At 41.2% G+C, this 22,182-nt stretch overlaps 3 protein-coding genes across 15 annotated transcripts; 1 reads left to right on the top strand and 2 right to left on the bottom strand.

Annotated features, from left to right (window-relative positions):
- Positions 1-1,237: 1,237 nt before the first annotated feature.
- On the bottom strand, positions 1,238-12,640 carry LOC117566014 (potassium voltage-gated channel protein Shaw). 13 transcript variants are annotated; one of them, XM_052002429.1, is made up of 10 exons: positions 12,318-12,640; positions 9,430-9,459; positions 9,060-9,358; positions 8,571-8,804; positions 8,392-8,509; positions 8,131-8,325; positions 7,840-8,058; positions 6,829-7,438; positions 6,635-6,763; positions 1,238-3,214 (listed from the first exon to the last, which is right to left on the bottom strand). In XM_052002429.1, exons 4-10 carry the CDS (start codon positions 8,801-8,803, stop codon positions 2,805-2,807), a joined length of 1,914 nt encoding a protein of 637 aa, XP_051858389.1. In that variant the 5' UTR covers position 8,804; positions 9,060-9,358; positions 9,430-9,459; positions 12,318-12,640; the 3' UTR covers positions 1,238-2,804. The 13 variants fall into 13 exon arrangements, 10 of the variants coding, with proteins under 10 accessions (XP_051858389.1, XP_051858390.1, XP_051858391.1 ...); XM_052002430.1 differs by having other exon boundaries at positions 9,060-9,344; XR_007954535.1 differs by adding an exon at positions 5,293-5,615 and having other exon boundaries at positions 3,057-3,196; positions 9,060-9,459.
- Positions 12,641-13,393: 753 nt separating this feature from the next.
- LOC117566013 (glycerophosphocholine phosphodiesterase GPCPD1) lies at positions 13,394-16,512 on the bottom strand. The gene is made up of 4 exons (XM_034245433.2): positions 14,964-16,512; positions 14,196-14,903; positions 13,997-14,143; positions 13,394-13,926 (listed from the first exon to the last, which is right to left on the bottom strand). The coding sequence occupies exons 1-4, from the start codon at positions 16,119-16,121 to the stop codon at positions 13,807-13,809; spliced, it is 2,133 nt and encodes a 710-aa protein (XP_034101324.1). The 5' UTR covers positions 16,122-16,512; the 3' UTR covers positions 13,394-13,806.
- A 368-nt stretch (positions 16,513-16,880) lies between these two features.
- Positions 16,881-21,732, top strand: LOC117566010 (chromosome transmission fidelity protein 18 homolog). The gene is made up of 12 exons (XM_034245431.2): positions 16,881-17,823; positions 17,884-18,463; positions 18,524-18,752; positions 18,816-18,932; positions 18,990-19,092; positions 19,150-19,292; positions 19,352-19,586; positions 19,960-20,135; positions 20,459-20,592; positions 20,650-20,897; positions 21,414-21,477; positions 21,536-21,732. Exons 1-12 carry the CDS (start codon positions 16,936-16,938, stop codon positions 21,634-21,636), a joined length of 3,018 nt encoding a protein of 1,005 aa, XP_034101322.2. The 5' UTR covers positions 16,881-16,935; the 3' UTR covers positions 21,637-21,732.
- Positions 21,733-22,182: the final 450 nt, after the last annotated feature.

Below are 22,182 nucleotides of genomic sequence, written 5' to 3'. Positions count from 1 at the left end.
AGATACACTTACTCTTTGCTCGTTCTTGACTCTGGCCTTATGATTTTTGACTCGTAATTGAAATTTCATGCAATATTAGTTTTTGGGTGCCGCACTACAAAGTTGTAAGCAATTCCTTTAGAATTTCCACCCATCTTCCCCCCTCTTCTTAGCACTCTTCGTAGCAGCTGACTAACGCTGGACGCCAACTGTTGATTGGGTAGGTCAAATGCCTGTGGGACAAGTCGTCGCTTTGGCTACACACTCTCAAGCCTTTCCCTTATCACAAGTTGTGGCTGGTGGCTGTTGGCTGTTTGAGGGTCTCTCTCTATGTGTGTGTTTGTGTGTCATGGGCCATGTAGCAGCTTAATGAAGCGCTTTACTGGTCAATAGCCGCAGGCACCTGGCCAAAAAGCTCTCCACTTAACGGCTAAGGCCACGACCGTTGGGGCAAATGTTTTTGGCCTCAAGATTCCACTACAAGTAATGTAATTGCTTTCACAATTGAACAATGAACCTCAGATACTTAAGCCTCCTCTTGGTTGTTGCTTGTCGTTGCGGGTTTCAAGGTAACTGAGACAGCATGAAGTAGGCCCTTGGAAAAAGGGTTTGTTTGACGAAATTTCTGCACAATTAATTAAGAGATATTACAAAACTATTTTGATTCAATTCTTCAACCTCAACTCAGTTATAAAAGTGTGGCAACTTGTTTGATCCTTTATAAAGTATACAGAATTAGGAAAGATGCACAATTCTCTTTGGTGTTCAATAGATTTGTTTATTGCATTTCAGTTTTGAGTTTTTCGTATATTTATGTATAGTAATTAAGTTTATTCTTGTTCATGAATTATTGAGAGAACAGTTTCGTTTTGCTTTTTGCTTTTTCTTTATAGTTTAAATAGTATACAATTCGCTTAACTATACAATTAAAAATCATTTATAAATATTTGAAAAAATAACAATCGTAAATAATTAAATCAACCGATAAATAACAAAACAATGTTTCACGCATTCGCATATATGTTTTTTTGTTTTTTTTTTGTTTTTGGTTTCTTTTCAATATGTATATTTGTATATTTTTATAGTTTCTGTATGTATGTACTGTAATGCATGTGTATAGTATATACTTGTATGTATGCATGTTTATTATTAATTATGTTTTCTTATTAATGCATTTTTCATTGTAAAAACTTAACAAATGTTTTGCAAACTTTATCATTTCCTTCTTTTTTTTGTTAAATGTATGTGTTATGAATTAATTTTTATTTGGTTTTTGTTGTATTTTATTGCAAAGCGTTAGAATTTTTTGTTTTTTTTTTTTTGTTTTGTTAATCTTAGAAATAATCGTAAGTAGTAATTTATTTATAGATACAATATATGTATTAGTTAATTATGCAATGTTTATTATGTATAATGCTTGCTGAGAGATATTCAAAATGTACAAGAGGTTTCACCCAATAATGATATACAGAAGAAACACCGTTCATATGTATCGTTATATATGTATATATATGTGTGTGTAAAGTGTAAAGACTCTGACCTCCCCATCTCCTCACTTCTCTACCCCTCACTCAGCTAATGTCTGAAACCCTCTACGAAGTTAAGAAGTGATTCTGTTTACAAGAACTGAGAGAACAAGAAAAACATTTTCAAATATGCCAGACTTTTAACTGGGTTTATGCTCTAGTTAAAAGGGATATCTTTGCCAGAGATTTTCCATGCAAATTTCACTGGATGTCTGCCAACTGCTCCCCATCATCACCTCCCCCGTCCGTTCCTTCAATCAACAGCATGTTGTCGATTACAGGTTGAAAATAATTAAAGTCAAGTTAAAAGTTCCCTTTGCTTTTGGTACAAGTAATTTGTATGTTATCAACTTGCTTCATATGAGGAGTGAGCAGGCAGACAGGAACAACTGTTGGAAAATTCATTTGTTTTTCTTAAGTTGCACAAAGTTTACACAATGTTTTTCGGTTCGTAGCATCAAGTAAGGTCCATGGCTGCGTACTTATTAGCTGAAAATTTAACACGTGCCCTTAACAAGCGATTTGGCAGCGTCTGCTTGAATGAATTTTAAGCAGTTGCCAACTTTTTTTACTCATTTATTTTTTTTGTTTTTATTAAGTATACGTATCTGTCGGACTGTCTAGAGCATGAAGACTTGCCTTCGTTGACTGTGTCTCTCTGAGCGTTTTGGGGTTCTTCTAATTAGGCAATTACAAAGCTTATAAGCATAGTCGAAAATAAGAAAACAGTTTCGTTTGCACAGCACGAACTGAAGTCGAGTTATTTGAGTTAAATGTTCTCTTTTCGCTAGGGGTTGATCAAAAATGGGATTGAAAAACGCTGAGGAAAATAAATAGCTGACGGGCTGAACGGTTCGCCTTTTCGGGGTCAACTGGCAACCCATTTCATTTAAAACTTTTGATATACCAATATGTACATTCCACTGTTTCTATCTTTGGTAAAACACAAAAAATGAATCGATATGTCTACGACAAAAAAAAAAACAAAAATGAATAAAACCGATTTAAAAACGCGAAAGCCGTGTGTGTGTGCCGATGCATTATTAACTTTAATAATACTTAATATAGCTCTAGGTAATATGTATGTCATGATATGGCCAAATAATGAGGAGTCTACATGTAGATATTGCGTGTTAATAGCCTTCAATTACGAGCACTCGCATGAGTGTATTCACACTCACACTCCCACTCATACGTATGCGAAGATTGATTATGTATTTTTTTGTTTTCGATTTTCAGTGTTGTTGTTGTTAGATTCGGTATTGCTTTCAGATGGATGGCGGGGTTCCTTTGGAACGTTTAGAGAAACGCCTTCTTGGTGGCCTCCAGAGTGGTGCTCGTGGTGGTTGTGGTGCCCATCTGGCTGACGGTGCTATCCTTGCCCAAGCTGGCGGTGCTTGTCACCGCTATGCTTGGCACCGTTGGACCCGATGCCGCAGCCGCTGCTGCGCCCGCTGCTGTTGCGGTTGCTGTGGCGGATGCTGTCATTGCATTGGCAGCTGCCGCTAAGGTGACCGGTATTGTGGGCGCCACCGTGGGCGTGGTTGTGGCGATCGTATTGGTGTTGCTATTGGTGGCCGCTAACTGCGTGGGGAAACGTGGCTGAAATGTTGGCTTACCCATGGCCAGTGCCGGATTCAGATCCAACATGGTGCGTGGACTCATCGCAACGATGCTGGCACCCAAAGGACCTGTGAAGAGTTGAGCAACTGTTTGGTTTTAGCGCAGTTTGACCACGACACGTGTCGATAGGTAGGTAGGTAGGTAGGTAGGTAGAAGTAGTAGTAGTAATATAGTAGAGGATAGACAGAGAGAGAGAGAGAGAGAGTGTGAAAAAGAGAAGAAAGAAAGAAAGAAGTAGAGAGAATAAAAGCATTATTAATTGATATACAATTTAATTAAACGAAACGCAACCAATTCAATTCAATTTCAATAAACTTATTTCAAATTTCGTAGGGTAGACGCAACGCTATAAGTGTTGTTTAATACTGGGTGCACTTGATACTACTCATTACAGGGGGGAAGTGTGGTGGTGGTTGTGGTTGATTGAGGGGGGGGGGGGGGAACAAGAGACACACACGTTGCCACAAAGAGAGTTGCACACACACATACACGAACATTTTACAGTTTACAGTTTGACAGGCACATGTTTTGGTTATATAGGTATGTATAAAATGTACAAAAAGAAAGTGAGAGAAAGACAAACTTAAAGTAATTAACAACTAACTAGATTTAATGACACTCGAGTGGTTGTTAAGTGGCTCGCACCACCCGACGACGGGCAAAAAACATGCAGCATGCAGCATCGAAAAACAATAAGCTACTTTTTGGATACTTTCGAATACTTTCGGTTACTTTAAAGGGTCGTTGGTATAGGCAAAGGGCGGGGCGGGGGCAGTAGCGGTAGCGGGGTGGGGGATTGCTTTTTCAAGTTTCGCACAACTTGCAAACTTTTCGAATCAACGCTGGATAGTTTAAGGTGTGAAGGTTATGGTTGCAGTTACTATTACAGTTACGTTTACGGTTACGGTTACGGTTCAGTTTTGAAGGTTGCTACAAACTAGTTTTAGTTTTTTTTATTTTTGAAATTTTTGTTGTTAAAAGGGGATTTTTGGTGGAGGTTGGTTGCCAGAGCGCACCTACTCGCTACATAGATATATATGCGTTTTGGATATCGTTTTAAAGGATTAAAGAAGAGTACAAGTACAGTTAAGAGTTACTAGTAAGTAGTATAGAGAATAATGGTTAACCAACACACCCGCCCAGCTTAATCCGTTACATTTTATTGCATGGCCTGAGAGCATGAGGGATGAGCGTTTTACGATAACGATACGATAACGATTGCGATTACGATTACGATTGCGATTTAAGTATTACATTTCCTTTTCTCTTTTTTTTCGTTTCTTTTTGATTTTCTTTTGATTTTGTTTGCAATTTTGAGCTTGTCTTTTAGTAGTTGTTTTTCTTTTTTGTGTTTTGTCTTTTTGGTGCTTGCATTTGAACTGTGTTTTCTGTTTCGGTACTTTTTTTGTTTGGAATACAAATTACAAAATATGAACTGGTTCTAGGTATTTAGTCGAAACTGAAGGCCATATCTGAAATACAAAAGTTCAAGATAATACAAAGGTTCGTCAAAAAATGCTTTGTAGTTGGTTTTACGCACTATAAAAATTCAAATACATAATTCCAATACATATACCATATAGTAACTAATCATATAAATATTCTGAACGCTTAGATTTACAATAAAAATACATAAAAAGTATATATTTATATATTGATAATATACACACACTCATTGAAAAAACACACACACACCGTCACACAAAAAATACACATCGAAAATCACATAAGAGAGATAGAGAGAGAGAGAGAGAGATAGGAAGGGATAAATATTTGTAGAATAGAATAGTATAATACTTTGGAACGAAAGAACGAACGAGCCAGAACTGATGAACAACACGTAAGTATACGATACGCAATATCAATATATCAATATTCATAAAGAGTACAATAATATATGTATATATAGAGAGATAGAGAGAAGAAAACACGTAGAAAATTACATATATATTGCACGATCATATATATGGTAGTATATATACGATATAGCAAGTTGGAGTTGCAGTTGGAGTTGGAGTAGTAAGAGTATTCAAGTAGTAGCAGTAGTGGTAGTAGTAGGTGTTGCTAGTACGATAGTAGTTGTAGTAGTAGTAGTAGGAGTAGCAGATGCCGCCGAGTGTGGCACGTGTCTTTATGATTATGGACTCCAAGTGGGCCAACGTACCACAATTGGGATCGTCTATCCGGTGTCAGTTCCATCTTAAAACGTTCTTTCAATTTTCTTAACTCTTTTTGTTCTTTCTTATAAATATGCTATTTGTCTCCAGTTCCAGCTTTCCTTTTCAATGATTCCTTAGTTTGGTTTTCTTTGCTCTTTGCAATTCACTTTTGATTGGGTTCTTCGTCTTTGGTAGAGGGAGAGTGGGGTCTAATCTCTCTTATAATTTGTTTCTGGTGCAGAGTTTTATTTGTTTCATTTGTTTTGGGCTTAGAGCAGCCTGCTCTTTTTGCCATCTCGGGGTTTGCCAATCATGGTTGTATATTCATCTAAGTATTTACACAAGATTGTTGGGTTTTGGTTTGGGTTTTTATCAAATAAATTATAAATGTATTTGGAGCAAAAAGTATATATTGTAAAATTAAGTTCGAAAGAGGCTTAAAATTATTATATCACAATATGGATAAATATATATTTATAATAAAGAAAGAGAGAGAGAAGAAAATAAACCCCATTTTGCCATAACTTTTCGGGGAAGGGCAATATACAAATATGTTCTTGGATTCCGTACCAAAAAAAGAGGTGATAAAAAGCTGATTGATTATGAGTTTTGATGGCGAAGATGAGCTTGGAATGGAGCACTTTAAGTTGGTAATCTTGAGTATCTCCAATTCACAGTCTGAATGATTTGAAAAGCTCTGGGAATGAGCAGCGTTAAAGGAAAGCTAAGCTCGAAGAATGAATCGAGAAATGAGTGAGCTGTGATGTTTGATATGAATGCATTCATTGTAATTACATAGAATACATATATACACGTACATTTCTGGTGGAGGATTTGCAAACGCTCAATGAGCGCACCCAAAAAATTAATCATAATTTATATAGTAGCAATTTATATATAGACAAAAATAAAAATATTACATATTATAGTAAATTATATGGTTATGTAATTAGTCAACTTGTTGAGAGCGAGAGATAAAGATCACTTGAGCTGTGTTGTGCGCAAAGCTGTTGCATAGTTTTGGAGCGATTAATTCGAATAGATAACGCCTAGAAAATCACAATAGCTGCTAAATTGTTAAGCTATTAACACACTGCTAAATTTGATCGATTCAACGATTCAACGATCGCATTGAGAACTGGAGTGCAGCTGTGCAAGCTGTGAGAACTGTTTTTGATCAGCATTGGATATACTACATTAGGTGTGCTGTGTTGAAGCACAGCTCAGTTGGTAACATATGGAACATATGGTGTCGCTTTTTTTTTTGCTGGTGTGCAGCTTGATGACTGTGACAGAGTCGGAGACCGAAACTAAGAGAGAGACAGAGATAGAACCAAAAACACTCACCTGACTTGGGACTGACCAGATCCTTGGTTTTATTGTTCATGCGGCGTGGTCCGGTGCCGCCAGAGCCCATGGGGCCCGAGTGTGGACCAGATCCTGGAGTGCCGCAGCCACTGACACCGCCAGGAGCACCTGCATCGCAAAATGAGAATTCAATATAAATTAAAAGGGGGAATGTTGGGGAGTGCGTGACATACGTTCACCTGGCAGTCGAGGCTGGCGGGGCTGTTCGACGGGAAGCACTCGTCTACGCTTCTTTGGCAGTTTGGCCCGCGCCTGCGTGTGCGAATAGTACATGGCAAAGTTGCTGACGATGACGGGCACTGGCAGTGCAATGGTTAGCACACCGGCTAAGGCGCACAGGGCGCCGACAAACATGCCAATGTAGGTCTTGGGCGCCATATCGCCATAGCCCACGGTGGTCATGGTGACCAGAGCCCACCACAGGCCCAGCGGTATGCTATTGAAGTCATTGTGCGGATTGGGCTGGATGCGCTCGGCATAGTAAACGAGACTGGCAAAGATCACAATGCCCAGCACCAGGAAGAACACCAGCAGCGTCAACTCCTTGGCCGACGCACGGAACGTCTGTATCAGGATCTTCAACCCGGACGAGTGGCGCGTCAATTTGAACAGACGCATGATGCGGATGATCGAGAAGAACTCGAGTATGTCAGCGTTCTCCAGATGCGATGCGAATCGCTGAAGCACTAGATCGATATAAAAGCTAAGCGTGGCTATATAATCTATGATGTTAACAGATGACTTTAAGAATTCACACTTGTTCGGTGACGAGATAAAACGGACCTGTAATATAAAAAAAAGGAAATTTATAAAACGTTGCGACTTTTTTGATCAATATTCAATTTGCGATACTTCACTATCATATTTGACTATTTTATTTTACTTTTATCTTAAGTTTTTTTTAAAATATGGCTGAACTTGATGGCCCACTAAAATCTCTTAAGTTCTTATTAAATAAAATACACTAATTTGGTATTTTCTATCAATTAGTACTCTCCTTAGTTTTTCTACTTTTCCTTAACAACTTGTATTTTCTCCTAAATAGTTTTCTAATACAAATTGAAACTTCTTTATCTACATACAAATATTAAACCTCATAAGTTCTCTCATTTTGCTTTTCTCTCATTCTGATTTAATCTAAATTAATCTGTTAGGCTATTTAAAGACTATATTTATAGACTCACCAGTATCTCGAATGTAAACCAGGCATTGCAAACGCATTCAATATAGAAGAAAGCAATGTGCGCATTGGTCATTGACTTGTCCAGAAACCAGGCGGCGCTGCCATTGGCCGTTTTCACGGTCACATTGTGCACAATGGGCACTCGCATGTCCGGATGTGTTTTCAGGCAGAAGGACAATATCGAAATGCATATGAAGAATACCGAAACGACGCCAATTGTCTGTAAGGCAAGCGAAGACAGTTAGAAAACAGTTGAAGAAATGTATCTAGGTATCTAGAAGTAAAAACTCACCTTGGCGGCATTGGAACTGTAAGGCTCATCGAATAGCGACCAAATGCGCGGCTTCATCTCCTGCCACCAGGATATTGTGCCTTTATAGTAGTCCTCCTCAAAGCCAAATTTACGCGCCAATTCCTCTTCGGACGGTTTTTCCGTATCCAGATCCAAACGATCGAGTACGGCTAGAGTTTCCTGTGTGTCACGATGCTGTAAGGCAATTCCGAAAGTATTTTGTTTTAGAACACTTTAGCATATGCAATGTCAGTAAGCTACCTGTGTATATGTCATCCAGCAGCAGGGCTCCACTTGATTTGAGTCTAGACCCCAAAATTCCAACTCCTCCTCGAACAGCGGGCCACACACATCTGTGGGATAATGCAGCTTGCCGGTTCTGCAAAAGATTCATCTCAATTAGTATAACTTGAACGGAATTTAATGAACTTGAATACAACCTGTAATAGTTGAGCACTTGTGCGAATACACCCGGATGCCGATCGAAGAAGTATTCGTTGAGTATGGGATCATAGTTGGCCAGCGCCTCGGTGAGTCGGGACAGTCGAGTCGCTGGAATTTTCTTCAATGTGGCCTTGTATGTCTCGTGCCTAATGCCGCCCACATTGAGGACCACCCGGTTCTCCGAGTCCATGTTGATTAAATTCATGGCTGCATGCGTATAGTGTTGCATTCTTTTAGGTATATAAGTCATGATCACATTAGGGTCAAAAAGGATATGTAATTGTTTTTATCGAGCTAACACTGATCAATGCTGATCAGTATCTACAGTGTTGTTTAATTGATTGTTGTAGTTGTGGTTGTTGTTGTTGTTGCTGTTTGTGGTGCAAAGTGTTTTCGTCTTAGCTGTTGTTTATTGCTGTGGTGGTTGTTTTGTATCATTGAGTTGGACGTGTGAGTGTGTCAATGGATTTATTTCAGCCGCAAACCTGAATGTTTATCGTATTCCTTGCCCACGATTAATTTTGTAGTTGTCGCGTGTCCCGCTCAAAAGGGTCACACACTCGTACACACACACGCACACACACTCGGACTCAGTCACACACACACACACAGGCACAGGCACACGCACCGTCTCCAGCCGCAGTCACGCCCACTGATGTCACCCACTCTCTCAGTTTGCCGTTGCCGTTGCCGTCGCCGTTCCACGTCGACTCCGACTCCGAATCCCAATCCGACTTGGACTTCCACTCACTTTCGTCAGTTGAACGTGCCTAGCGCGTATGCACTTGAAATTTATCTAGATGTTAGCACGACGAAAGCATTTTGTGTGCTTACGTGCGGCATTGAGGTACTCACTAGGTTGGGGTTTGGTTGAACAACATGGCGCTGAAAATTTTGAGAGAAAAATTGTTGTAAATGAGTGTACTCGTGCATAAAACGAAAGAATTCATAAGTGTATTCACTAATACTTTTAATGTATTTAGTCGTACAATTAAATAATTCAATTCAGTGGGACTATTAATAATACTCAGATGTATAATGTGAGTCTATTCATCAATAACGCGAGTATTAATGGCAGTAATTTCCATAATCGATCATCAGATCAACACCAAATTCGAAAAAATAATTAATTGCAAGCGCAACCTTGCACTGAAACCATTAGAACGTTGAATAATAGCATAAATACAATATTATATCTTTAATCAATATTTTCACTTGGCTTTTTTTGTATACAATTGAGCAGAGCAGCATATTCATATTTTATATCAGTTCAAATGAATCTCACACTTTCACGCATACTCAATTTATTGTCGGAAAACAAATGGTTTATTGAACGATTCTGTTATGAATACAAATATTCTGTATGTGGGGTATGCATGTGAATAAATACCCAGCAAAAAGCCCCAATTACCAAATGATTCACATCAATTGCGAATTCATCGAAACTAAACTAAACTAATGATAAATGCTTCCCAATTTCCAATGATTCTATTACTAATTCGTATTCTAGTATGTGAACAAGTGATTTTTCTGTGGTATACAGACAAAATATACAAAGAAAATAAAAAAAAAATAAAAAATTCAAACTTCGGCGAATACAAATAGAAAACAGAAAAAAGTGAGTACTCACAATAGTACTCAGGCTCTTAAGTAGCAATAATATTTGGTTCAATTGAAATGACCCATTAGCAGCTCGTGAAAAGCATCCCACGATTTTGTTTTGTTTTGCTTCTTTCTAATGACTAAATATAATCGGAGCTGGATATATACTATACTATAATATATACAAATGTGGAGGGGGAGCCAGCAGCGAGAGTACTATATAAATATAGGGGGAATGAATATCATCGATAGCGTCATTAATTTGCCTTGTGTTGGGGCCTCAACGAAGAAGAAGCGACCGCGAATAAAATCGCTGATTCCGTGATTTGCACAAAAGCCAAATATTTGTTCTTAAACAATATTTAGTTTTAACGCTGCATTGTTTACACGCCACGCACACAAGTTTACGCACGCATTCGCCTCCAACTCACACAAATGCACTCACACAGCCACATATATATAATACACCAATACACACACACCACCCACCTCATGTGGCGAACTAATAACAAGCAACAGCCGTTTCATCGAATCGCCTGTCTACTCTGCCTGTCCGTCAGTCTGTCTGTCTGTCCGTCCGTCCGTCAGATTGTGCTCTCTTTTGTCTATCGATTGCCGGCACAGACTTTGTCGATATTCAATGTTTATTTGCTGCCGGACAGACTGACAGACAGGCCAAACAGACTGACGGACAGACGGACGGACAGCTAGAAGAATGAAAAACATGAGCTTTATAAACAAAACAAACAATCGAAACACACGCCGAGGGCAGCCCCCGGCAATAACCCAAATCGTGTGGCTAGGCCGCCTACTGAAGAGAGTGTAGAGATGGAGAAATGGAGACATGGAGACATGGAGAGAGACGCTAGTAGTAGTAGTGTGAAGTAGTCGGAGAGTTTGTTGTGTGGCTTAATATTATATTTGCAATTAATGCTAACGATTATGCTGGCACCACAATCTCTAGCGCAATCTCAAGCTCAATTTCAGCATAGCGTCAGCCTAATCAAAGATTCATGCGCAGTGCTTGTCAAACTGTGCTCAACTGTCTCATCTTGTTCGATTATTTATAAGCCTCCAACTGACAAACTGACTGACTGACTGACTGAGTGACTGTGCGTATAAGACTTGTTAGCCATTAAACGGGCTTATATTAATATGTGAGGTTCAACGTATAGGGTATGTTTCCATAATTTATGCACTTTTAATGAGCATAGAAAACTTCAAACAGCTCCAACGCACACACACACACATATACACTTCCATGCCCACATATTTTAAATGAGTTTTCTGTTTTTCTGGCGTTCTGTTTGCTTTTTATACCAAATTTCCTTCCTTTATGCACACATACACAGCCAAATGGGAGTGTGAGGGGGGTAGGGGAGAGGCGCTGATGGAGCATGGGCACACACCCACCACATCCTGTAGTGCACACACACACACACGCAGTAGCACAGCACACGCACACGCACACGCAAAGTGGGAGTGAGGCAGGCAGGCAGGCGGCAGGCAGTAGGTCAGGAGTGTTGTACGAGTAAGTAGCATGTAGTAAGTGCGGCATGCCTCTAAATGCTGTTTCTTTTCGCTTTTTTTTTGCTTCTTCTTCTCATCCAGTTCTGCCGCTGCTTCGCCTTCGTTGCCTTTCATTTTTCTCCTTTTTTTTTTGTGTGTTGCTCCGTTTTCTCTCTGTTTTTTGTTGTGGTATGAAGTCGTTGGTTGGCTGCCTTCTGTGTGCTGTTCTGTGCTGTGCTGTGGTGTGCTGCGCTTTGGAGTATACATGTTACACACATACACACACACACAAACACACACACTGTCAGGGAATACGTGTGCGTGTATATATCTGTGTGTTTGTGGGAACAGGCGCACGCATCGATTTTTCCGTTTGGTGTAGCACAAAAACTTCCTGATTGTTTTGCTGCCCGTTGACTTTAAAATGAACTGACTTTTCATGCCGTCTTGACATAGATCACACTACCCTCCCCCTCCCTCACGCTCACACACACCCTCACACGTTGCTACACAAATACTATACACACTCACACACACTTTCTCACGCACACTCATAGTTGTGTAGTGGGGTCATTTTCATTTTTCTTTTCTTTTATTTTTTTTTCTTTCTTTGAGTGGGGGCCGCTTCTCACCTATTTGCTGGATTTGTGAATTTTGTGCGCGCTGCCAATAAACATAATCGCTGAATTGTTGTAGTTATCTTGTTGTTTCTGTTGTTGTGTTGTAACAAACCAAAAGGATTGCAACAAAAGGAGCATGAAATGAAGACAACAACTCAACAAAATGGGGGGAAAATGAAAACGAAATGAAAAGCCTAGAACTACACTACACTTTTGTGCCGTTAACGTGCCCCGTCTCGACACTGCTTCGCGTTTTCGCTACGCTCTCGATTCGATTTCTATTTAAATTATTCTTCGTGTTTCGAGTTCAGCGCGTTCCGAACGGTCCGATGCGATTCAACAAACTGAAACCCAACTGAAACAACCACAAATCTGATGGAATTTTTCTGTGCCGTTTCCTTAGTTTACTTATGCTCTTCATTTGCCTCTGTGCCGCATGCGCTGTATGCGTTAACTCTGGGCCTCTGCCACATTTATCTTTTGCTCTGACATTCCATTTTTTCACCAGTGAGTTTAGCGCCTAAATACAACACTGCGTATACGCAATGAAATTTCAAATTCAAGTTTCTAATATATTTTCATTAAATATATTTTTATTTTATAAGTGTTATTTATTACTCTTATAAAATAAAAATATATTTAATGAAACTAGTGTTAATTATTACTCTAGTTATTCATAGTGCAAGTATTTATTACATTTTTTCAAATAAGGAATTTAATTGCAATTGCCTAAGCATTAGAAGGCAACACTGCGTATACGCAATAAATTTTCAAATCATAATTATAAATATGTAGATATTTATTTTTTTGATTGTTTTAATGGTAATTATTATTAAATTAGTTGTATTTCAACAACAAAAAATTATTTAATTTTAATTTGTTACATGCGCTGCATGTCACACAGTTTGAGAGCCACTGCTGACAGTGACGAATGCGTATACGTTCTCTCTGTAAACAATTAAAGCAATTGTTTAAGTTAATTTTGCAGTTTAGTGGTCTCCGTTTGCTCAGTGTGCAATAACAATAATTCAATAAGAGATTGCTAGACAACCAAACACCCATTAATCAAATAACAAGATAAACAAATAAATTTTTTATTGGTCTGCCATTTTGTACAAATATTAGGCGCATTTATTAAGCGACATTTGATTAACATGATTTAGAAAGTATTGTTTATAAAATGCTTACTCCCTTTGCTTCTATCCGATTGATTTGAATTGTTTTATCTTAGCAAATAACGTTTGACAAGCACAGCAAACATGTTTCATACAATAAAATTTTTTTTTTCATTTTTCAGAGGTTGCAATTTGGGAACATCTGAAGTATAGAGAGCCATTGTGAAATACCATTTAATAGAAATATGCAACTATAAATGGACAGGTAAATGTATAATTTACAATTCTACTAAAAATAAATATTGGCTTGGTGACAAAAATGATGCTGCGTGACAGTTTGAAGAAGTTCACGACTGTCTCGACCTGAAACTAAAGTAAAATAGTATTTAAGCCTGCTGCTCTTCCTGACCAGACTCGGTAGTGTGCCAAACGTGGCCAGTTTCAAGGGCCTGTAGCTTGAGCATCTCCTTTTGGCTGTCCTTGGCCTGCAGCAGAAATACACTTTGCTGTAATTTAAAGAAAATAATCAGAAATAATCAGAAAGTAGGAAGTACAAGTTTAGTTATTGACACTCACTTTGACCTCCTTGCTGGTGAGCACATCCATCTTGTCATAGATGATAGCATGAAGACCCAAATCCTTGAGCAGCTTGATTGTGTCCTTGGAATTGTTGTCATCGCCCCAGCAGAAGAGCACTAAGCCACGTTCCTTGGCAAGATTCACCTGGAACATTCGTATAGATGAATGCCCCCAAAATGATAGCTGATCATTTTACCTGGCTGGGATCACGCAACAAATCCTCCGTATGCGCCACAATGCCCAACAGCTGCATCGCCACCGCATGCCACACCGCAGTCTCCATCGAATTGCCACGCGGATCCATATATTTCTCATACTTTGTGGTATGTCCCAATGTCAAGAACATAACCGGATAGCGATTCTGTTTGTACCGCAACATAGTGCAAATATCGGGATCAAAGCAGCTGAACACCAAGCGACGCTTGCCCGCTTTGCGCAGCACTACATCGAGTATACAATCAATATACAGATTACGATCGACAACATGCTCAAACTCCTCCTCCATGCGTCCATCCTGCAGACGTTGCGACCATTTAATCTCAATATTAAAACCAATATGCTCATCGAGCGCATCCAGCACATCAGCAAGCTGTGGAAATGGCTGATGCTCCAGCAGATCATCGTTGTGAAAGGAGCGCGTCTCGCGTGACAATCCCTCAGCGGTGTGATAGACCTTAAGTTTCTTGAGCTGATCCAAAGTCAGTTCACGCATGGGTAGCGCTAGAAAGTCATGTTCCTGCATGCTGCACTTGCTCTTCAGCGACACATAGATCATGAAATCATGATAGACCACAGGTACCAGATCCTTGCTGAGCTGCACATCGAACTCCACCATATCAGCGCCATGATCGGCGGCATTCTTCAGCGAGGTGATTGTGTTCTCTCTGATGACGGCATCCTTGGCCTGCAAATTAAGTCACTTGTTAAATAATTATACAATTCAGAGTGCGTTTTAAAGCCAAACCTTGAAGCTGGTGCCCGAGCCGCGATGTCCCACATCAAGACCCGTCCATTTGTTGTTCCAATAGCGGGCATAACTCACACGCATATCCAAGTGGGCGCTGTGTGATGAAGGTTTAACAATTAAGTAACCCAGCCGCATCATACCCAGTGGCCGATGGCCCTTGGCGCAAGTGATGGCCAGCTCCAGATTGCCCTCGGAGCGTTTAAACAAATTGGGCAGCACATAGTGATAGCCCAAATGCAATGGTGGACCATCCTCCCGGGCCACCTTCGAGCTATAGCTGTAGAGATCAATCAGATACGCCGTATTCTCCATATCCGCAACAGTCAGATGAAAGATAACCAAATCCTCAGCACCACATGCAGTGCCAAACTGTTCCTGTGCACGCACTTCACACTCATCCGAACTAAGGGTAACCACTTCGCTAAAGGCAAATGCTGAACTGTCGCCGCCATTCTCACGCGTATCGTGCGTGTCATTTGATAGTGAATCCTCCAGCTGTGTCACTGTGTCGCCACCAACACAACCGGCGCTAGGTATGCGCAGATTCATGGGCGTCACCTTGACATGAACGAGACGTCGTTTCATGCGCTGCTTGAACGTGAATGGCGCATAGAAGAACTTCAGCTGCACCAGCGTCTCTTTGGTCAACCAACCACGATCTACCCTTCGCTGCTGGCCCAGCACATGACCAAATGTGTCTTCGCACTGACCACTCGGCTCGTCAAGCTCCGCGATACGACGTGGCTGCAATTGGACTTCCCAACGGCGCACCAACAACTGCTCCGAAGCCGCATCCATGCCGCAGACCATATACCGATACTCGGTAGCACACTCACGTGGTATATACACTTGTGCAGTCCACACATTGCCATCCTGCTCATCCTCCTGCTCTTGCTGTTCCTCTCCCGCTTGTTGCCTGGCCATCAGGACTGCTCCACTGTGCTGCCAGTTGCCCAGCGCCTCACAACTGCCCACAATGGCGAGCTGCTCGTTGGCTGCCAGTGGATCGTTCATCAGGACACGAAATGTCCACAAGCGATTGGCATTGATGTCGCCATAGATGCGTTGCTGACTCGCAGGTGGTGGTGTTGCTGGGCAAGCGGAGGGCGCGGCCATGGCGTCCTCCTCGCAGTCGGGGGCAGACCAACGTGACATTATTAATTGTTTATCTAAGCTAATTTATTTTACCAGCGAAACTTTCACTTTGTATATGAAGGCAACAAAGTTCTCTTTGTGTTTTACAGTTTTATGCACATTTCGATAATTATAATTTGATACGTTGGCTGTGATTAGCAGGATGAGAAAAGGGCACGACGCAGTCTCGGCAAAGTCGGCAGATTATCTCGAGTTGGTATCGAGTGCAATTGTTGCTGTTACTGCTATCAACAATCAGCTGTTTTTGTTATTTATGCATATATTATAAAAGCATCTCCGTTTATAATGCTCTGATCCAATTATTTATTTATAATTTATGTCCAAAATGAAACACAGTCGCGAATTAACGTTGTTTGCGCTTAAACTGATACTGCGAGTTTTTGCATTGCAATAAGCAGAAAAACAGATGACATGGTTCTATAGGATTACAAGGTAGCACGCAAAGCAAAACATATGTTTTGCACGTAACTGCCTATTAACGGACATCTGAGCAAATATTATTGCAAACGAAATTAAATAAATAATATTTACATTTATTTAAATTACTAACTGTTGCTTAATACATTTAATGACATTTACCACGGCAGTTGCAAATTTAAATGTGTTTACGTCACAACACTACTGGCAATGCATTAAGCTTTTGTCACGAATTGTGCCGGCTATCGAACTATCGCACGACGCAGCGTTGCCACCTCGAAATTAATTTAACATACATAGTAGCCAGCTTTAACATGCATGTTCTGTATTTTGGCGGGAGTTTTTTTGCACTGGCTTATTGCAGTGTTAATTTTTGCAGAGTTTTGTTGATCTTGCAATGGATCAATATCCCGATGAAAATGAAGAGTTTGAACTGCAATATCAGGATGAGCTCGAGCTGCTGGAGGATATGCCGCACGAGTACGATGCGTACAACGACGGACCCAGTACATCGCACAAAGCGAAAGCAGCTCTCGAGAAGCGGCAAGTATTTGATGTTGATGTTGATGGAGCGCCCCCAACTAATGCAGCAATGCATGATGTGTCGCGGCTGAGCAATTCAACGATAAGTTCGCCACAGTTGTCGCAGATCACATTCGGCGCCACGCAAATCGAAGAAAGCGCCGGTGGCGGCCAAGTGAATCGTCGGCTCTTTGGCACACCCAAAGGACCGACGGCGGGACGTGGTTGTTCCACACCATTTCATCGTATGCCGGCCATCAAAGAGCTTGCCAGCGATGGGACAGATCATGCGGCGCCCTTGCTAACAGCAGCCGCCGAGCAGCTGCAAGAACTGGGATTGCGTGGCAAAAACAAACGGCGTCTGGAACGCGATTTGTTTGGCGACATCGATGATCTGTATCACGAAAGCTACGAGGATCCTATGGTAAAGAAGGCACGCACCGAGGAGCAGCGCGACAACGATGCCATTGAACGCATTCTCGAGCTGCGTCGTAAGATGCGCGAGTCCAGCAAAACAGTGCGACACGATGATGTGTCGCGTCTGAAGGCGTTGCACGACTTCAAGATGAAGAATCTGTCATATGAGATACCCTCGTGGCCATTTCTCGCACTGCAACGCAGCGATCTAGAGCGTCTGTATGTCCGCTATCACTCCGAGGACTATGAGCGACGGCAGCTGGAGTTGCTGAGTGCGCGTGGTCAACAAATTGGCAGCCTGCTGGGCGAAGCCAAGCAACAAGTGTGGCAGGAGGCAAATGAACTGGTAAGAGTCATTCAATCTTTGCTATCAACATTCATTCTAATCTCTCTGTATTTCTTGCAGGTGCTGCGTCGCATGGCTCCCGCTACACAACCACAAATAGAGGCTGCGGCAACGCCTAGCGTCAGTCCAGAGACTGGACGCCTTTGGGTGGACAAGTACAAGCCACGTAAATACATTGATTTACTATCAGATGAAATGACCAATCGCAGTCTGCTCTACTGGCTGAAAATGTGGGACAAAGTGGTCTTTGGCAAGGCCTTCCACAGCAAGCAGGAGCAGCAGGCAGTCACCTCAAACTCCAACTCGTCTTCGGCGGCACAGCAACTGAATAGCTTCAATAAACGCACAGGAAAATTCGAATCGAATGGAGGTTGGCGACAGCGCAAAACACGCCAAGCGCTTAACACCAATGTGGATGAGCTTGGCAGACCTATGCAAAAGGTGGCACTGCTCTGCGGTCCCCCAGGTCTGGGCAAGACAACGCTAGCGCATACGATTGCTCGCCATGCGGGCTACAATGTGCGAGAAATCAATGCCTCCGATGATCGCAGTCCAGAGGCATTTAAGCTGGCTCTAGAAAATGGCACGCAAATGTCATCGGTGCTTAATCAGGACAAACGTCCCAATTGTATTGTGCTGGGTAATTTTGCAGATAATAGTTAGGCTAAAGAAAAAATATTTATCATTGTTTGTATTGCAGATGAAATTGATGGGGCACCAAAGCAATCGATTGAGTATCTGGTTAAGTTCGTCAGCGACGGAATCTACAGCAAGGTAAAGGCCAAGGGAGCCAAGGCGGAGCACAATGTGCTGCGTCGACCCATCATCTGCATTTGTAATGACATCTACGATCCCGCGTTGCGGCCACTGCGTCAAATAGCTTTTGTGGTCAACTTCCCGCCCATCGATGCCGCGCGTTTGGCTGAACGGTGAGTTGCAGTCAAGAGTTTAATTCTGAGACTCGTCAAATGACCTTTCCTATTTTCCCATAGGTTGCTACAAATTTCGCGCAAGGAGCAATTGAAGACAGACTTTGGTTCGCTTATTGCCTTGGCCGAGAAGTCAGGCAACGATGTGCGCAGCTGCATCTCTTCCATGCAGTTCTTCAAGTAAGTTTCGTACTCTTTGTATAAATTCAATTCTAAATTGTATTTTCTTTTCCTTAGTGTACAGAAACACAGCTTGACACTGCAGGATGTGCTGAACAACAATCTGGGCCAAAAGGATCGGCATCAAGGACTGTTCGATGTTTGGGGTGCAGTATTCAGAGTAAGTGCAGCAATTTTATAGATACTGAATTGATAATTCAATGCGCTTGCTCTTCAGATACAACGTCCCAAGAAGATGCTGCAGCAGAACAGCTCTGGCAATGGTGATGAGCCCGCCCAGGTGACAATGACGAACATGTCAGTGGGCACAAGAGTGCGTAATGTACTCGATGTAGTGCACTCTAGCGGTGACTACGAGCGGTAAGCTAAGTAAATGGAATTACTTGAATTATTATACAATTATCTGTTGTCCAATGCAGACTCGCTCAGGGCGTTTACGAAAACTATTTGCAGCAAAAGATGCCGGATCCAAATTTCAATGGTATTTGCGAGGCCTTGCAGTGGTTTTGCTTCACAGATGCACTGCAGCATCAGATCTCAAGGCAGCAGAACTACAGCATTTATCCATATTTGCAGTACGGGTTTGTGGTATGGCATTTGCTCTTTGCCACATTGGCCTGGCCGAAAATTGCATTTCCCACGCGTGGCTTTGAGGTAAGCAAAAAACGACGGCGTTAAACGTTGAGCACGATGACGACAACGACACTGAGGATGATGCTGATGGGCCTCAGGTCGCATCGCTTCTTTTCATTTAGAATGTAAGCTGTAGGTTTTCTTTTGAGGCAGCCTCATGTATTATGCAGTCCTCATTAGCTGGGGCAAACAGTGCTGGGCGAGGGCCACAGAAAAGTGCATAATCAACACAATCAAGCCATGTAATTTCTTGTGCATTATGTGCCTCAAATGCAATCACAAGATTAATGAGAGTTCTCCATAGATTTCACACTGTTTACACTAAAAACAAGCTCGTTCACAAGCAAAGCCACCACTTACCATTCTCTCTCTTCATCTCACTCTCTCTTTACAGTTCAATCAGAAATGCACGAACCAGCGCAATATTTTTCTGTCGCTGCGCAAAGGTATCACCTCATCCGCACAGGGCGTCGGTCAGGGCAACATTCTACTGCTGGACACGGTGCCGCTGCTGAAACGCATTCTATCGCCACAGTTGCGCTCAGTGGCTGTACAACTGTTATCGCAAAAGTGAGTGCATTAACAAGCATGAGTTGTGGATGAATTGAATGGTCTGCTGAGAGACATTTGGCAGATGGCCAAGCTGACGCTAAAGTAGCCCACAGCATCAGTGACAAGATAGAGATTATAAGCTCTTTGTTGATTTCTAAATATTGTATTATTAATGTAGTCTAATCTATGTCTGCAATTCACATCTAGAATTGTAACTTACTTGTATTAATTATCTATTCTTACCAAATCGAAGTTAATATTTAATGGTTATATTGTTTATAATCTATAGTTTCTATATATTATTTACTAATTACCTATTTTAAATTCGATTCCCAATTCAGGGAACAATATGATCTGCGCCACACAATTCAAGTGATGGTCGATTTGGGTGTAAACTTTATTCAAGTCAAATCATCAGAAGGACATTATGTGTTTCAAACCGAACCCGATCTGGATACGCTCTGTGCCTTCCCAGGTAAGTCAACTGAAAGCACTAAATATTTGAATCAAATAATAATACTTTTCTATTTAGGTGCTGCTGGTCTCACGCTGCCGTACTTCAGTCGCCAGTTAATCGCTCGTGAGGTGGACCTCGAGCGCATACGTCGAGCCGCGCCCAAGGGCAGTGATGGAGATGCAGCAAAGAAACCATCTACATCGAGTGCAGCGGCGGCAGCCACAAAGAAGAAGGCGGCATCACCGCGACTGCCAAATCATTTGCAAACATTGAAGCCAAAGCAAATTACGGACATCAATGGACGCAGTGCACCCAAGCAGCAGGTGCGTCCGTGGAGCATTCTCCATATTTCTATGCCATCAATTTGCATGCCTTGCATTTACTTAGCAGCAATTTTGTTGCAAATATTTTTGGCCGTTGCGCAGCTTATTGAAATTTTGCTTTGCCACAATTTGGGCATATGCTACATGTTAGTTGGCCACCATGCCACCCACCAGATGAAGTAGTCTACTCTGGCTTTTGCTCGCGTTTGTGCTTGCGCTGTGAAAATCCTGTAAGAGCTAATAACCCATAAGGGGATTCATTGGGGTCGTAATGTGGGATCAAGCCAAACGAACATTTATTGCCACTCTCGAACGAATGCGACAACAAAAAACGACCAACTGCAGAAAGGTCCTTTACTCTGGGGGTTGTTTTGCAGTCCTGACACTTTATATAAAGCTTTATTCTTATTATACAGCATTTGTTTATTTTTATTTCATTGTTGAAAATTCCCTCCTTGAAAATTAATAATATATTATTCAGTTAATTCATTTGATTTCTTTGTTCTTTCTTCACAGCTCACCAAGGACTTCTTTGGCCGAGTGACTCACAAAGTAACAGCCTCGGCATCCAACGAGGAGGGTAAGTAATTTCCTTAAATTCTTTTATTTTTTTATAATAATAAGCGCTTTTCTCGCAGCCAAAACGGATGCCATTGTTAAGAGTCCTATATGGTATCGCTACAAGGAAGGCTACAACAACGCTGTTCGCAAGGATGTCCACCTAAATGAGCTTCTTTAATCAAAGAGAATCTAGTTATTATTGTTATATTAATCAATCTTATATTTATTATTGCATTTTTACACATATGTTCATAGTTTAAAACTGTAAAATATAATACAAAATAAGGATCAATGTTGTTTGTCTTTAAGGATAGGATTTTCAGAATAAAATTGGCTAAAAATTAAAAAATTAACGAATTTTTATTTTTGGGGTGGGAAATTATCCATTCAAAAATTAACGACCATCCATTCAAAAATTAACGACCATTGGGCAACTCACTCAGGGCAGTAGATTTTCACTCAAGTTAAATTTCACTCAAACTAAATCTTGCAGCTTGCTGCTCATTTCTGTTCGCCTGGTACTTAAATTGACTTTGCAGCCATTTTTCGAGTTCATGACGCCTCAGTCAGTTAAAGTCAAAAAGTGACCAATTATAGGGTGAATTACCAGGCGAACATAAATCAGCAGCAGCTAACAATACAGAAAGTCACATGCATTAAAAGCTCCTAACGGCTTTCTGAATTTGAATGAAACGTCTAATTTGCTTTAACAAAAATCAAATTG

Source organism: Drosophila albomicans, chromosome 2L, assembly GCF_009650485.2.
Source record: "Drosophila albomicans strain 15112-1751.03 chromosome 2L, ASM965048v2, whole genome shotgun sequence".
Taxonomy (NCBI): Eukaryota; Metazoa; Arthropoda; class Insecta; order Diptera; family Drosophilidae; genus Drosophila; species Drosophila albomicans.
Note: the sequence above shows the minus strand (reverse complement) of the source record. Positions and strands in the feature narration are given on the sequence as shown.

Excerpts from the sequence above, each read along its gene's own strand:
- LOC117566013 (XM_034245433.2), bottom strand. The coding sequence starts at position 16,121 with ATGTCACGTTGGTCTGCCCCCGACTGCGAGGAGGACGCCATGGCCGCG. Across the intron at positions 14,904-14,963 it reads GCTCGGGCACCAGCTTCAAG|GCCAAGGATGCCGTCATCAG; the intron begins GTTTGGCTTTAA and ends CTTAATTTGCAG. Across the intron at positions 13,927-13,996 it reads TCACCAGCAAGGAGGTCAAA|CAAAGTGTATTTCTGCTGCA; the intron begins GTGAGTGTCAAT and ends TTTAAATTACAG.
- LOC117566010 (XM_034245431.2), top strand. The coding sequence starts at position 16,936 with ATGGATCAATATCCCGATGAAAATGAAGAGTTTGAACTGCAATATCAG. Across the intron at positions 20,593-20,649 it reads TACGCTCTGTGCCTTCCCAG|GTGCTGCTGGTCTCACGCTG; the intron begins GTAAGTCAACTG and ends TTTTCTATTTAG. Across the intron at positions 21,478-21,535 it reads CTCGGCATCCAACGAGGAGG|CCAAAACGGATGCCATTGTT; the intron begins GTAAGTAATTTC and ends CTTTTCTCGCAG.
- LOC117566014 (XM_034245434.2), bottom strand. The coding sequence starts at position 8,824 with ATGACTTATATACCTAAAAGAATGCAACACTATACGCATGCAGCCATG. Across the intron at positions 8,510-8,570 it reads CAAGTGCTCAACTATTACAG|AACCGGCAAGCTGCATTATC; the intron begins GTTGTATTCAAG and ends AATCTTTTGCAG. Across the intron at positions 8,326-8,391 it reads GCTGGATGACATATACACAG|CATCGTGACACACAGGAAAC; the intron begins GTAGCTTACTGA and ends ATTGCCTTACAG.